The 14,430-nt window shown below is 36.5% G+C and overlaps 2 protein-coding genes across 2 annotated transcripts; one reads left to right on the top strand and one right to left on the bottom strand.

The window, feature by feature from the left end:
• Window positions 1-4,195, top strand: LOC110802637 (protein NUCLEAR FUSION DEFECTIVE 4). Its single transcript, XM_022008076.2, has 3 exons — window positions 1-692; window positions 2,126-3,057; window positions 3,368-4,195. The coding sequence occupies exons 1-3, from the start codon at window positions 357-359 to the stop codon at window positions 3,864-3,866; spliced, it is 1,767 nt and encodes a 588-aa protein (XP_021863768.1). The 5' UTR covers window positions 1-356; the 3' UTR covers window positions 3,867-4,195.
• A 3,160-nt stretch (window positions 4,196-7,355) lies between these two features.
• LOC110802627 (peroxidase 16) lies at window positions 7,356-9,148 on the bottom strand. The gene is made up of 3 exons (XM_022008071.2): window positions 8,837-9,148; window positions 8,480-8,671; window positions 7,356-8,192 (listed from the first exon to the last, which is right to left on the bottom strand). The coding sequence occupies exons 1-3, from the start codon at window positions 9,077-9,079 to the stop codon at window positions 7,617-7,619; spliced, it is 1,011 nt and encodes a 336-aa protein (XP_021863763.1). The 5' UTR covers window positions 9,080-9,148; the 3' UTR covers window positions 7,356-7,616.
• Window positions 9,149-14,430: the final 5,282 nt, after the last annotated feature.

Genomic DNA, 14,430 nt, shown 5'->3' on the forward strand with positions numbered 1-14,430 from the left:
TGATCCCTTCCCCGTCAACTTCCCAAAAAAAAAAAAAAAAAACAGTCCGTTCGACCAGGTTGGCATATTTTATTTTAGCATATAAATAAAGAACCAGGACCTACATTGAGATTGATCTACGGTTTAAAAAAATTAAAAAAAATGAGTAATATATACCAAGTTGAAGACAATCAGTCATACCGCATACGAAGTGTTAATCTACAAAAGCCGTACACCACAACTCCAATGTCCCATTTCTCAAGCGTATATTCCTATCTCCTTCTCCGCGCCTCGTGCTTTTAGAATTCCAAAATAAAATTGACAAATTTTACAGATTTTGATCTGGCAAAATCCCCCCAAAAAAAACCCCATAAAAAATGGGTGAATTTGGTGAAAGACTGAAAGCATTTATCAACAACAGATGGGTAGTATTTGTAGCAGCAATATGGATACAAGCATGTGCAGGAATTGGGTATATGTTTGGGAGCATTTCACCAGCAATAAAGAGCAATCTGAACTATAATCAAAGACAAGTTGCTAGATTGGGTATCGCCAAAGATTTGGGAGATAGTGTTGGATTTTTGACTGGTTATGTTTGTGAAGTTTTGCCTTTGTGGGCTGCTCTTCTTATTGGTGCTATTCAGAATTTGGTTGGTTATGGTTGGGTTTGGCTCATCATTACTGGTAGAGCCACCCCTTTGCCTTTATGGGCTGTGAGTTTTCTATCTTTTTCTACAATGGTTTTATTCTAAAATTGCTTTTGATTTGTTGGGTATTTCAAAGTTTATGTCTTTGTTGCTTATAATGGTTGTAAATATTGCATGATTGAGTTGTTTAAATACACTTTTTCAAGTAATTAGTGATCCTGGGTTGTGGATGTTGGTGTTTGATTGATGGATTGATAACTCTGTGGGTTGTGATTTAGAGTTTATAACTTTGTTGGGTATTTGCAGTTGCTATTTAAAAAGGCATTTAAAATGGTGTTTGATCTGATAATTGAAGTTTTAGTATGCTGGTTTTAGTGATTGATCTTGCCGTTATGACTCCTTCCTTCTTTGCTGTGGTAAGATTAGTCAACTCAACAAGCTAATAACCAGTGTGGATCTAGAAATAATAGTCTTATTAATTAGACGTGTGTCCTGAATCCTGATAGGTAGAGACACTGTTGAAAAAGTCCCTCAAAGCTAACTTCATTATTTGTAATAGAACAGAAAATTACTATGGCTTTGATTGTAGTTGTGAACTGATCACCTATTTTCGAAACTATTCTGTAACAAAAACTAGTTTTTTAGGAGTTATGAATTATGGACTGATGGAATTGTTTTTATGGGGCGGAATGGTTTGCTTTGTTTACAGGCTAATAGACATAATAGAGTGTGCAAACAATTAGAAATATTGAATGTTGCATCACAATCGCAGGAGAAATGTTAGTTTCTCGTTCTTGTGCTTTCATGTGGCTCTGAAGTTACTGTTTGTGTGGCTTTCCCATTGTATAGATACTCGCCTTGATGGATATCGACTGAAATATAAGAAGCATCTTGTCACGAGTCAACACGTGACAACCTGCTCTATTATCAAATCGGATAATGCTTATCTAAATTGTAGTTAATCCAAGAGCTTCTGTTTTCTTTTAATATACAATAGATTCTCGTAGAATTTAAGTAAAATGATTAATAAAAATGTGGATAATTGATTACTGTTCGATGCTACTGATCCCTATTGTCACTATATCAGTATACTAGAAATTTGAACAACTATCTTTGCAGCATTTATGGATCCTTATATGCAAAATCCCCTAGCTAACTGTTTACCTAAAGTGAGTCTATACCTTGCTCTGATGTGGTGCTCTGTTGCTCTGTCAGGGACAAGGTGTAGTTTTACTTTCTGCAGGCTCATTTGTTGAGTCATGAAATTCAATCAAAACATATTAGATTCTTAAAATATAAGTAGTTTTAGGAGTATCTTTGATTTCTTATTTTTTGCTCTCAGGTATGGCATGTGCTAGATGCTTAAGATCATAATATGAAGTAATTTTGGGAACATGTAATAATGTGAAGACCTGTTGAACTTATATCAAGGCCAAATTTATTTCCCCCAATAAACTTCTAACCTCTGAATGTGTGTTAACTGGATAATCGTTCTGCAGATGTGCTTTCTTATATTTCTCGGAACCAATGGTGAAACATACTTCAATACAGCTGCTCTCGTCTCTTGTGTGCAAAACTTTCCAAAAAACCGAGGTCCAATTGTGGGCATTTTGAAAGGATTTGCTGGGTTGAGTGGAGCAATATTGACCCAAATATATGCCCTTCTTCACAGTCCTGACCAAGCATCACTTGTCTTTATGATTGCAGTAGGACCAACTATGGTAGTTATTTCCCTTATGTTCATTATCAGACCTGTCAAAGGTCACAGACAAATCCGATCCTCTGATGGAAGAAGTTTCTCATATGTCTATAGCGCTTGCCTTGTGCTGGCTGCTTATCTGATGGGGGTGATGCTTGTGCAAGATCTGATTGATGTCCGTCATAGTGTCATCATAATTTTCACCTCGATCTTATTCATAATCCTACTGTCCCCTATTGTCATTCCAGTCACAATGGCTGTCACTGAAGAACCAAGATCTTCGATTGAAGAGGCTCTTCTTTCGGAACCCCAGAAAGAGGAATCTGGAAAAGCAGCTGAATCTGACACTGAAGTTGTATTTAGTGAGGTTGAAGATGAAAAGCCAAAGGAAGTAGACTTGCTTCCAAGATCAGAAAGGAAAAAACGAATTGCCCAGCTGCAAGCAAGGGTAGCCCAAGCAGCAGCGGAGGGAGCAGTCAGAGTTAAGAGAAGAAGAGGTCCTCATAGGGGGGAAGACTTCACATTAACACAAGCTCTCGTTAAAGCAGACTTCTGGCTACTCTGGTTTCCTTTTGTGCTTGCTTCTGGATCTGGTTTGACTGTGATTGACAATCTTGGTCAGATGAGCCAATCTTTAGGCTATGATAATACTCATATATTTGTGTCCATGATTAGCATTTGGAATTTCCTTGGTCGTGTTGGAGGGGGTTACTTATCCGAGATTGTTGTCAGGTAAGACTCTGCTTCACATTTTCTCACTAAATCTCAGCTGATTATGTTACGACCTATGCTATTCAGACTCCACCATACGTTTTAGAAGTGGTAGATAGGTATTTTTCTAGGCGTTCCAATTTTGTCAAATTTATAAATAAAAATTGCTTTACTACCCTAAAAGAAGTGTGAAGGTCTATAAACATGTTGTAGTGTGAAGTATATCTATAAAAAGTACCTGATGTTAAATAAATAATTCAAGAAATAGATATGAATACTTTTCTCTTTCCGGAGTACATTTATAAGCCTGGTTTTGAATGCTTGTCATCAGGGATTATGCCTATCCGAGGCCAGTGGCAATGGCTGTGGCCCAACTGATATTGGCAATTGGCCACTTCTTCATTGGAATGGGATGGCCAGGAGCAATGTATATTGGAACTCTGTTGATTGGGCTTGGTTATGGAGCCCACTGGTCTGTTGGTCCTGCTACTGCTTCTGAGCTCTTTGGCTTGAAGAGTTTTGGAGCTTTGTATAACTTCCTTACCTTGGCTAATCCTGGTGGTTCACTCGTGTTCTCTGGTCTTATAGCTAGCAGTATATATGATCGAGAAGCAGAGAAACAAGAACAGCATCGCCATCCTCATGTTGGTTCGTTCCTTAATAATATGCTTACTTTGGACGAACCACCAAAGTGTGAAGGTGCTGTATGCTTCTTCCTTACTTCCATGATTATGTCTGGATTATGCGTTGTTGCCATTGTCTTGACCTTGACTCTTGTACATCGGACAAAACCTGTTTACGCTGGCCTCTATGGGAAACCACGTACCTAATCTGTGGGACGGGTGGTTTTGATTTTGTGATTTTCTTCGAGCTTTTGCTAGATTTCTCATAATGTGGGATTTAATGTGATCATTCTCTCCATCTTAAACCTGCACACCGAGAACATAATCTCCCCCAATCTCCTCTATATGCTGAAGAAACTGTATACCTTATTGTTGTGGATGTCATCATGTTAATGTTGTTTTGAGATTGAATGTAAACCATTTTTTTTTTGTTTTTTTTGGTCTCTAGATGTTGTAACATAGAATCTGTCCTCCAATTTGTGATACACGCTGGGAGGCAAATATTATTATTCGGAATAAATTATTCTTTCTCCTGATATGATACTATGATCAAGCCTTCTCTGTTTTGTTTACTTGCCTTTCTTTCCACTTCCTTTTTGTCAAATTTCAACTAACATTGACGATTCAGTGCTCGGATGGTGGTTTTATGGGATTCAAGTTCAGTGTGATCCAAGTATAGGCAAGGGCTTCACATAAGTTCCAGTGTCAGTGAGTTCTCCTAATCACCACCTTTTTTTTTCTTTTCTCATTTTTCTTTCTAGTGTCTTATACTTTGTATTCTTCATGCTCCCACTGTGAAAAGGCTGATGAGCATAACTTTAAATCTTATTTTATACAGAGTAGGAGTTTGGTACTTACTGAAATATGCTTTGTTTTGTTTTTCCTTTTTTGGCAAGGGAATCTAGACAAACTGAAATTTGTCTTTCAATTAGATTAGATTATATGTAGTTATCAAGAAATTTTGGTGCTTACAGAAACTGCTTGGATTAGTTCAAAAAACAAAAGGCGGAAAATAGGATCAAGCCAAACACTCGCCGCCTCGAATCTAGTGTCACTCTTCTTTGTCTTACTTGCTTCTGTTGCACGTTATGTGCCGATCATTTTGACAAAGGGGAAAAAAAGTTCTTTCCTGCATCCTGCTTATCATTTCACTTTTAATTTTTCACTTCTTTACAGCAGCAATATGGGTTTTGAGAAGAAGAAAAATAGTTCTGCAGAATATGAAAAACTAGACAGAAAACAACTCTATTATAGTAGGTGAATTTTTAATTTTTAAATTTGCAGTAATAATTTATGGATATGTCTTGGTGATTAATCTGTATAGGAGGATTTCATTTAACATGGTATTATGGTAATACTGGGATTACTGACAACAAAGGAGCAGTTTTTCACTTATTGTGATGTTTCTGGTGACCTGTGACTACTAAAAGTCAGCGAGTCTGCTTCTTAACCTTCAGTCATCAACTATGTTATGTACTTAAACTCTTCATTCACCTCTAGTACCAGTGTCGGACACTCGAAATTCGAATATTGGTGTGCCACTTGTACTTCATCTTGGGCCAACATTAGGCAAAAATTTCATGAAATGGCAGTGTGACTTAGAAACATACCAATGTTTAATACTTCTTGCCCAGTCAGGGAACCGATAGGTTTTCTTGGCCTAATGTTGATGGCAATCTTACGATCCACATCTGGACTGGGATCTGGGTTGCTACTATGGTGTGAACTCCAGATAACGCGGTTAGATCAATCTTGTTGAGCTTGTGTTTTGCAAACATGGTCTTTAGTTGCTTAAAATCAAAATCAGCATCCCTCTTGGAGATTAGCCTGTCAAGCTTTCCTGGTTATACAGGCCCTCTTGTCTGACAGAAATAAGGTTTTCAAGTTCATGCAATCATGTTACTACAGTATTAACTCAAAATTAAACAAAATAAAAGAGGTAACAAGGAATTATGTACTCCTGAAACGTTGTAATCGAGTAAAGTAAAAAAAAATCTCATCTTACAAGAAGAATCACATTTCTGGAAGCGAGAGCTAGGATATCAGCACAAGAGACCACTCCGGGACAAACAGATTCCACGGCTTTGCTTAGCTTTTATACTTAACTGTGTCAATGTTAGCAAAAGATTATCTGTGTATCTCTCTCTGCATCTCTTTGGGAAGAATATCATGATCTATGCATCACAAATTCACAACCCTACAGAAAAGAGGGAATTCAATACACACTTATACATGCAATTGTGTCATACTGGTTTACTAGAAGGCTTGAGCATTGCTCTTTCACCTTGATAAAACAGTCATGAAAAAACAGGGGAAGAGTAGCTTGTGCTGTTACAGTGGCTTGTTCGAACTTTTCTAACACAGCCTCAGCAACCACACCCTCCACAGATGGGCAACTGCAACTGCAACTGCAACTGTAGAAATTGTTTATTTTAGTTTCTTGGCTTCTACATTTATTAAAATTCCCAAGACTACTACAAGAAGAATGGCTTTACTATATTCCTTGCTTCTTCCCACCTAACGGCTTAATCTTTTGCTTATTCCATAAGGGCAAAAGGTTATGTGTAGGTATAACCTATATGGACCAAATGTGAAGATGAACCCATAAAAAAGACAACAATGACCATTCACCATTCCATTTATAAGTAGTTGGATTAGAATATTGCAAGATATCTGTAACTTAGTCTTATGGGTTAATGGATCATGCTAGAGTTGTTTAATACATATTGGTCGTTCCACCTCATATAGAAAAAATATATGCCAGTAATCATTGTTGGTGCATGTACTTCAATTTCTCAAGTATGAAGTAGAGCTACATGCTGAATGTTAGTCGTCACTCGTCAGACTACATCAGACAGAAATAGAACTGAGGACCTTTTTGTTTTAGTTTACAATTTTTACCTTATAGAGATGATTCGTGTTTATAGATCAATTCTTCACAATAACATCAAGGTCATATACTCATATCATAAGCTTGTATAGGTACGCAATACTTGAATTCTTTGGTTCTGATTTGCAATACTCAGCAAATAATTTTCGCATGAATTTTTGTGAAGTCGACTTTGGTAGGCCTTAACTTGATCCGGAGACAGACTTCTGAACGAACCAATAGATAGTAATTATAGTGGATGGGGCATGGCATGGATCATGACTCGTGAGGTTGACAACAGGAATGTACCTTCCCAATTTTGCTCGAATATAAATGCAGTGGATGATTAAATTAGTTGATTTGAATGCATGATTATGTTCTGTTTCTCCTTGTTTGCATATTTCGTTGGTGTTATGCCAAGTCTATTAAATTTCCTGATGAAGACATATAAGCAAGGTGCGTGTTACCAGTTTGGACCACTTAGTATTGTCAAGTCGCATTTGTTAAGTGTTTTATAGTTAAGCTAAGTAATCGATATCCATAGTACTATTTAGCTAGTCTTAGTGCTTTACGCGTTAAAGCTGATTCGACTCAACATGAGTTAATGAATGCTAATCTCCACTTTACATTACCCAAGTGTAGACCACAACTTTTGATTCTTAAGGCCTGATAGCTTTTATGGATTTTAGCTGTGGTTTGAATTGAATGTTCTGCCTATTGCAAGTTGCATTATTTGAGTACAATTCAAGCTAGAATATCTATTTCATCACGAAAACGAACTTAATTTGTTCCTTCTGTAATTGTAATTTACTGCTTGTTAAGACAACTTATGCAAGAGCAAAGGCATACACGACGTAACTGTCATTTACTCATTTCGTACAGTTTATGATGCAGACGTGTTTTCCGAAAATAGGATCAGAATGAAGCACGCTACCTAGTAGTTTCAGACACTCAACACTTGCCTATTGTTGTTGTATCTAAAATTTATTAGCAGATAAACTTATAGTGCCAAAATAATAAATAATGAATATGTATATGTATATGTTGCAGCCTTTATGATCTAATTAAGACAAATTGTTCTTCAGGTTTCATGAGTTGAAGGCTGCACAGTTCCTCCTGATTTCACCCTGATTACCAGTTTTAACCCCAACTCTACCAAGCTTTCTCATGGCAGTTATGAAAGCTGAGTTAAAGTTGCCAGGATTATTGGCAAAATCAATAACAGTTGGTCTAGAAGCAGGGTTAGTAAAAAGATCTTGATCTGAGGTAAACATCCCCCTTCCTGCAATTAAGTCCTGATAATACAAATTGTCGAATGTCCTTGGGGTTAAAGAGTCCATGTTGACAACAATGTTTGGGTTTACATTTGGCGGGCATTGTTGCTTCAACTGTAGGGCATATATAGGATTCATGGTAGGATCAATTGGGTTAGATGGAGAGAAATTATAGATACGTTTTGAAAATTTGGAGCAATGTGCTGCACCTAAGGTATGAGCTCCTGACAACGCGACTAGATCAGTTTGTGTTAGACCATGCTTTGCAAACATGTTAAGTAGCTGGTTTAACTTGAATTCTGGTTCTGGTAGATTTCCCGAGACATCTGAAGCTTTAGACCTCAACCCATCTCGACGTCCAAGTTCTACACTGAATGAAGGGCCTCCAGTCTGTAAAACATATATATGGAAAATTGCTTATCAATCAACACAATGATATAAAAACTTGAGTTTCAAAAAGTACTCATGTCTTAGGCCTTGTTCTCTTTACCTAAATCTAGTCTTAATTTTTCTAGTTCTGGTCTGGTTTGAATGTTTTCTGTGAGTGGTTTTTGTTTTTTCTGGTGTAGTCTGGGTTAATTTTTCTAGTCTGGTCGAAGAAGCAATAAGAATAAGATGAAGAGAACAAAATCTTAATCTTGCTTCTAATGTTCGTGGAGAAATTAATGGGGGCTTACCAGGCCTATAACATCTCTGGTGGCAAGAGCCAATATGTCAGCACAAGAGACTACACCAGGACAAACAGCTTCAACTGCTTGCTTCGCCTTTATAATCGTGTCAAATCCGTCTCCTGCTAACGACAGATCATCCGGTGAATCCTTCTCAGCACCGCCGTTTGGTGAGAATATCATGACTGAAGCATCACATCCCTATACCAAAATAAACAAAACTTAATGACAAGGTTATCAAAATCGTGATTCTACTTTAATTTCGGAAAGGCCTGGCAGAATCTGATCGTACAAATTTGTTTGAAAGATGATACGATGTTATACATAATATATATGTGTATTGCATGGGAGAACATAATTAATTACCTGAACAAAGCAGTCATGGAAAAACAAACGAAGAGTAGCCTGAGCTGTTACAAAAGTCTGACCGTATTTCTTAGTAACAGCCTGTTTGACTATATTTTGGAGACGAGGGCAAGAAGTTGTGTAGAAATTTTCGGAAAGTTGAGCTTCTCCTCCCTTAATAGCAATCATAATGATCACCAAAACTGAGCAGATTATTTTCCTTTCTTCCATTTTCATTCCTGCTGGTTTCTCTCTTGTAAACATATTGTTTAAAGGTCGCTAATTATATAAACAAGACAACAAGTTTAATTGTGTACACTTTGATTAAAGCATCCAGCTTATTATAAAGCCTTTTTATTTGTAGTAGTAGTAGTAGTGGATGATATTGTCTTTTAGCATATACTGCTGCAATTAGTCAATAATATGCAGCCACGTCAATTTTGTTCTCTCCTAGGTGGCTCTCCAACCTCCAGGCCATTTAGCCAAAATTATTAGTAGAAAGGTCAAAATGGGCAACTTTATACAGCCTGGGATTTTGGCTTCATTTTCTTGTTTATACCCCAATTTTAAGGGGAAAACTTCAGTTATTAGGGCGGGTTAATAGCGGGTGTGCCAATAAACAAATACTCCGTAAGAGAAAATGATAAACTCAACTAAACACACGTTTGTGATAGTCGTCTTACCACATATAAGACCAATAAGGTTTCATTCTAAATTAATAGCCAAGAATCTTATATGTTAGTCAATCTCCTCTTTTCAATGCGGAACAACTAATCCATGAGTGCTTCAAACATAAGAAAATCAGCATATGTCATATTTGTAAGATGAAAGCTAGAGCCCAACGGTCACATGTTGATCACTCTTAAGAGCAAATGAGAAATGAGAAATGAGAAATGAGAAATGAGAAATGTGATATTCAAATGTGAATAAAAGTAAATACAAAGTTTTACATGTAATTATTATTTTTATGATAACTATTTTAAAATCGAAAATTATTGGGCTATCAATTCTACCTTTTATTGACCATGAATAAGAGCCGAATCCAATAAAGATCATTTTAATTACTTATCCCTAACCTCGTTATTTTTCAAGACTGGCTATAAAAAATTTAAAAAAAGAAAAAAGAACACGTCAAATAGTACTCGTCTTTTATTGGATTGACTTCATTGACTTATACTAGTAGTAACTAGTAATCCTTGTCTTCTTTTTAATTTTTGATTTGTAGGCTATTTTTAGATTATGGCGATGAAAATGACCAAAATTAGAAGTATATTTTTGGTATTATATAGTAGACAATATTGTTACATACGAATAGAGGATATGAGTAGGAAAGTATGAAAGCTGAGAATGCACTCAGGTCACATAATAGATGCTCTGCTCATTTGGCGCACAAGGTATTAGCCGCCCTAGCTTATTTACGATCACCATTATTAATTTCCAATAATAACGAAATGTGAAGCAATTATTCAACTTGTTTTAAAATGCTAATCTCTAGAATAATAAAATGGGGGTTGGGTGGTGCTTGTATTTCTATAAATAGAGTGACGTATGGGTTTTGAGCAAGTGATGGCTTGCACCACGAAGCTTGATATTGACACAATAACAAATTCAAGCATTATATTGTTTTTTACACTTTAATTATAGTAATGCTATCGTGTTTTCAACTTGGTTGTCATTTGCTTTTTCTACAAGAGTTCTTCTATCATAGAGTAGTAAGCTTACACAATTTCATAAATTAATTTACTATGACTTTCATAATAGAATGTGGTGGTGGTGGTGGGTGGTGGAAATATTGTCCCAATGAATTTAAGTGTGCGGATGTGTTGAATGTTGATGATAATTTGATATAGGTTGGTACTAGTTATATTAATTAGTAATTTATTCAATTAGAAAGGATATCCTAAACTTTGGTTTAGTGTAATAGTGTTAGTTTACTTACGTTCTTTATTAGGTGTCCTATTAAATTCAAAAAAGGTCGGTAAAAATATAAGTGTGAATTTCAAGTTTACAAACAAAAATACTAAAATGTAGTCTCGTGATTGTTATTATGTGTAAAAAAAAAGGAATTTTTGTCAGAAAGGACCTTTTATAATCCAAATATTATGATAAAGGACCTTTTTAAAAAAAAGTTGTGAGATAGGACCCAAATCAATTTTTTTTTTTGTGAATAGGGACCAAGGCCGCTTTTTCGGCGGTCAAACCCAGTTTTCCGACGTAGACTGTCGCGTGAACGGCACGTGACCCTAGTTAACGATTTTTTTTAAAAAATCTCTTCCCTCCAAGAAATTCCCTCCTCATTCCCCTTAACTAACTCAGTAACCTTTAAAAAAAAAAAAGCTTCACCATTTTCTTCCTCCATTTGAGAGAAGCTCAAGCTTTTTTGGTCCAAGTTTTGGCTTCTGAAGAAAGGTTCTCCAAAACACAAGCAGAAGCTATTTGCACATTCTCAATCCCATTGGCAAATAAAGAAGCTGCTCAAAAATTAATTAACTTATGAACCCTAATTTAAAGTTTTTACAAATTGGAGAAATTGGAGCAAAAAAATTGGGGCTTTCACTATTATCTTGTACGAAATGCCACGACAATTAAAGGGGATATTGCAAATTTTATTTTTTTAAACTACAAAGAACGAATTCAAGAAAAAATGGAGGAGGAAAATGGCGAAGAAGAAAGAGCATCGAGGAGAGAGATTTTTTTTTCTTAAGTCACTGAGTTTAAGGGGAAAGGGGGATTCTTGAAGGGAAAACCTGAAAAAAAATCGTTAAATGGGGTCACGTGCCGTGCACGTAACAGTCAACGCTGGAAAACTGGGTTTGACCGTCGGAAAATGGGTTTGGTCCCTATTCACAACAAAAAAACATGATTTGGGTCCATCTCACAACTTTTTTTTTAAAAGGTCCTTTTTCACAATTTTTGGATTATAAAAGGTCCTTTCTGACAAATATTCCAAAAAAAATATAAAGATTCAATATCAAAGAAACTATGATCCACCCCCTTTAAACACGTACGATGAAAAAAATTTATTGTAAGATTTGAACCGACCAACTATAATATATTTAAAGATACTACCAACTAAGACTATGTTTTATTTGGCTTAACTGCAGTTTCATGACTTATTTTACAATTACGTTCAGTTCAGTTCAATCAAGTTCAGTTAAGTTAAGTTTGTTAAGTTAAGTTAAGTTCAATTCAATTCAACTTAATAATAATAATAACAATAATAATAATAATAATAATAATAATAATGATGATAATAATAATAATAATAATAATAATGATAATAATAACTTGTATTATGGGGAGCACACATCATGGTCGTCTCAGGGGGTGCAGCAGGGTAATCCCCTTGGTCCTCTGCTTTTTTCTTTGGTTTTACAACCCCTGTTTTGTAAAATCAGGGACGCTTTTGATGTATGTCTTCAGGCATGGTATTTGGATGACGGCACTATCATTGGTGACACCTTAATGGTGGGAAAGGTTTTGTAGCTGATTATGGAGGACGGACCTTGTCTCGGGTTACATCTTAACGTGGAGAAGACTGAGGTTTTCTGGCCTACAGAGGACCCTCGAAGCAGGCTCGTGGGAGTCTTTCCCCCTGATATTTCTCGTCCGTTGCACGGTGTTAAGTTGCTTGGTGGTCCAGCTAGTTCCAATCCAGTTTTTAGTAGTGAGCTTGTGATGCAAAGGGTGACCAAGACCATTGGGCTTATGGACATTGTTACTTAGGGCATGTACCGGAGTTTCTAAACTCTACTTTGCTTTGCGTACTTGTCCTCCTGGTATTTTTGAGGCGGCTAAGCGCTCTTTCGATGAGGCTCTTCGATCTTCCTTGGAGCGTATTGCTACTGCTTCGGGCCTGGCTTTGGCGATTGGCAGTGGTGACTTGCCACCTTATCTTTTTCTTTTGGCAGGCTTGGTGTTTATTCCACAGGTGATGTTCGTCATTATGCTTTTCTTGCTTCTCGTCTGCAGTCATTTGGTTTGCAGTCAAAGCTTCTACGACATGTTGATATTGCTGGTCCTGGTCAAGCTTTCGATGATGCTTTGAGTCCATTTAATAGAACGGTGGAGTATGACATTATGAGTACCCCTAGTGAGGTCGCTGCCCCAAAACTCATGAAGAAATTGGCAGATATATATTTCACAAAGGTTACTGCATCTACAGAATCCACCTTCTCTTTATCTCCTCGATAGTCGGCATTGTGGAAATCGCAGCAGGGTGATCACACTTCTACTTGGCTTCGTGCGGTGCCCATATCAGGTTTGGGGCAGACGATGAATGCTAAGGCTTATCGATGTGTGTTGTGTTACCGGTTGGGGGTTCCTTTGTTCTCTGTTACGGCGCCATGTTCTGCTTGCTCCAGGGTCTTTGCGGGAGACATCTTTGGTGATCATGCGGTGTCATGTGTTGGCATCGTGGGTATTAAACATCGGCATAATGTGGTTCAGGATACCCTTGTTGATGTTTGTTATCGGTCAGGGATTTCGGCGCAGAAAGAGGTTGGTATTGGTCTATCTGGAGGGAATGATGCAGTTCTCCGACCAGCAGACGTGCTGCTCTACTCTTGGGATCGGGGCCGTGATGTGTGTGTTGACTTGACGGGATCTTCTCCTTTGACACAGTCTGGGTTGTCTGGCTTTGTCCCAGGCCGGGTTGTGACTGATGCGGTCATTCGGAAGCGGGTCAAGTACGAAGCACGTTGCAGGGGAATTGGTTATGGCTTTCTTCCGTTCTCTTTCTCTTCTTTGGGGGAGCTGGATAAGGATGTTGTTGCGTTGCTGAAGCGGATTCAGAAGTTTTCTAGGACACAGGACATTGGGGCTCGTGTTGCTGCTCATATTTTCACCAGGATAGGTTTTGCTATAGCCAGAGGAGTGGGGGCCCAGGTTGTATCTCTGCTTCCCACTAATTTTGTAAAATGTTTGCCTTTGTTAGCATTTGATTCTTAATAATAATAATAATAAATAATAATAATTATTATTATTATTATTATTATTATTTATAATTTACTATCACTATTATATAACATATTATTTACTATTAATTAATTATTAATTACTATCTTTTATTATTTATCACTTATTATTATTATTTAGTAATTAATTACGGATTACTAATTATTTATTATTTAGCAATTGATTACGGATTACGAAATATTTATTATTTATTGTTTATTGTTATTATTTATTGTTTGTTATTCATTATTTATTATTAATTATTAATTATTAATTATTTATTGTTTATTGTTTATTATTTATTTTAATTCAGTAATATACAGTTAAGTTAAGTTAAGTTCAGTTCAGTTTAGAAGCATTCAGTTCAATTCAGCTCTAACGAATAAGACCTAAGCTATCTATTTTCCCCTCAAAAAAAAGAAAAAAAAAAGGAGCTATCTATTATTAGTGGTTCATTTTCAAACTAAATTTAATATATACTCCGTAAATGTTTTGAATGATAAATAAGACAAAAATGACAAATCAAAGGTAAAAAGACATCTTTCAAAATTATTTTCAAAAGAACACAATAATCATCATCATTATTATTATTACCCACTGCCTCAAAGAGCCTCCTGCAACAAGCGGGGTAAAAGGGGGTCGGGCATACGCAGCCTTGG

The sequence above is a fragment of the Spinacia oleracea genome, chromosome 3 (genome assembly GCF_020520425.1).
Source record: "Spinacia oleracea cultivar Varoflay chromosome 3, BTI_SOV_V1, whole genome shotgun sequence".
Classification (NCBI taxonomy): domain Eukaryota; kingdom Viridiplantae; phylum Streptophyta; class Magnoliopsida; order Caryophyllales; family Amaranthaceae; genus Spinacia; species Spinacia oleracea.

Excerpts from the sequence above, each read along its gene's own strand:
- LOC110802637 (XM_022008076.2), top strand. The coding sequence starts at position 357 with ATGGGTGAATTTGGTGAAAGACTGAAAGCATTTATCAACAACAGATGG. Across the intron at positions 693-2,125 it reads CCCCTTTGCCTTTATGGGCT|ATGTGCTTTCTTATATTTCT; the intron begins GTGAGTTTTCTA and ends ATCGTTCTGCAG. Across the intron at positions 3,058-3,367 it reads TTATCCGAGATTGTTGTCAG|GGATTATGCCTATCCGAGGC; the intron begins GTAAGACTCTGC and ends GCTTGTCATCAG.
- LOC110802627 (XM_022008071.2), bottom strand. The coding sequence starts at position 9,079 with ATGTTTACAAGAGAGAAACCAGCAGGAATGAAAATGGAAGAAAGGAAA. Across the intron at positions 8,672-8,836 it reads TCCATGACTGCTTTGTTCAG|GGATGTGATGCTTCAGTCAT; the intron begins GTAATTAATTAT and ends ATTTTGGTATAG. Across the intron at positions 8,193-8,479 it reads CCAGAGATGTTATAGGCCTG|ACTGGAGGCCCTTCATTCAG; the intron begins GTAAGCCCCCAT and ends TATGTTTTACAG.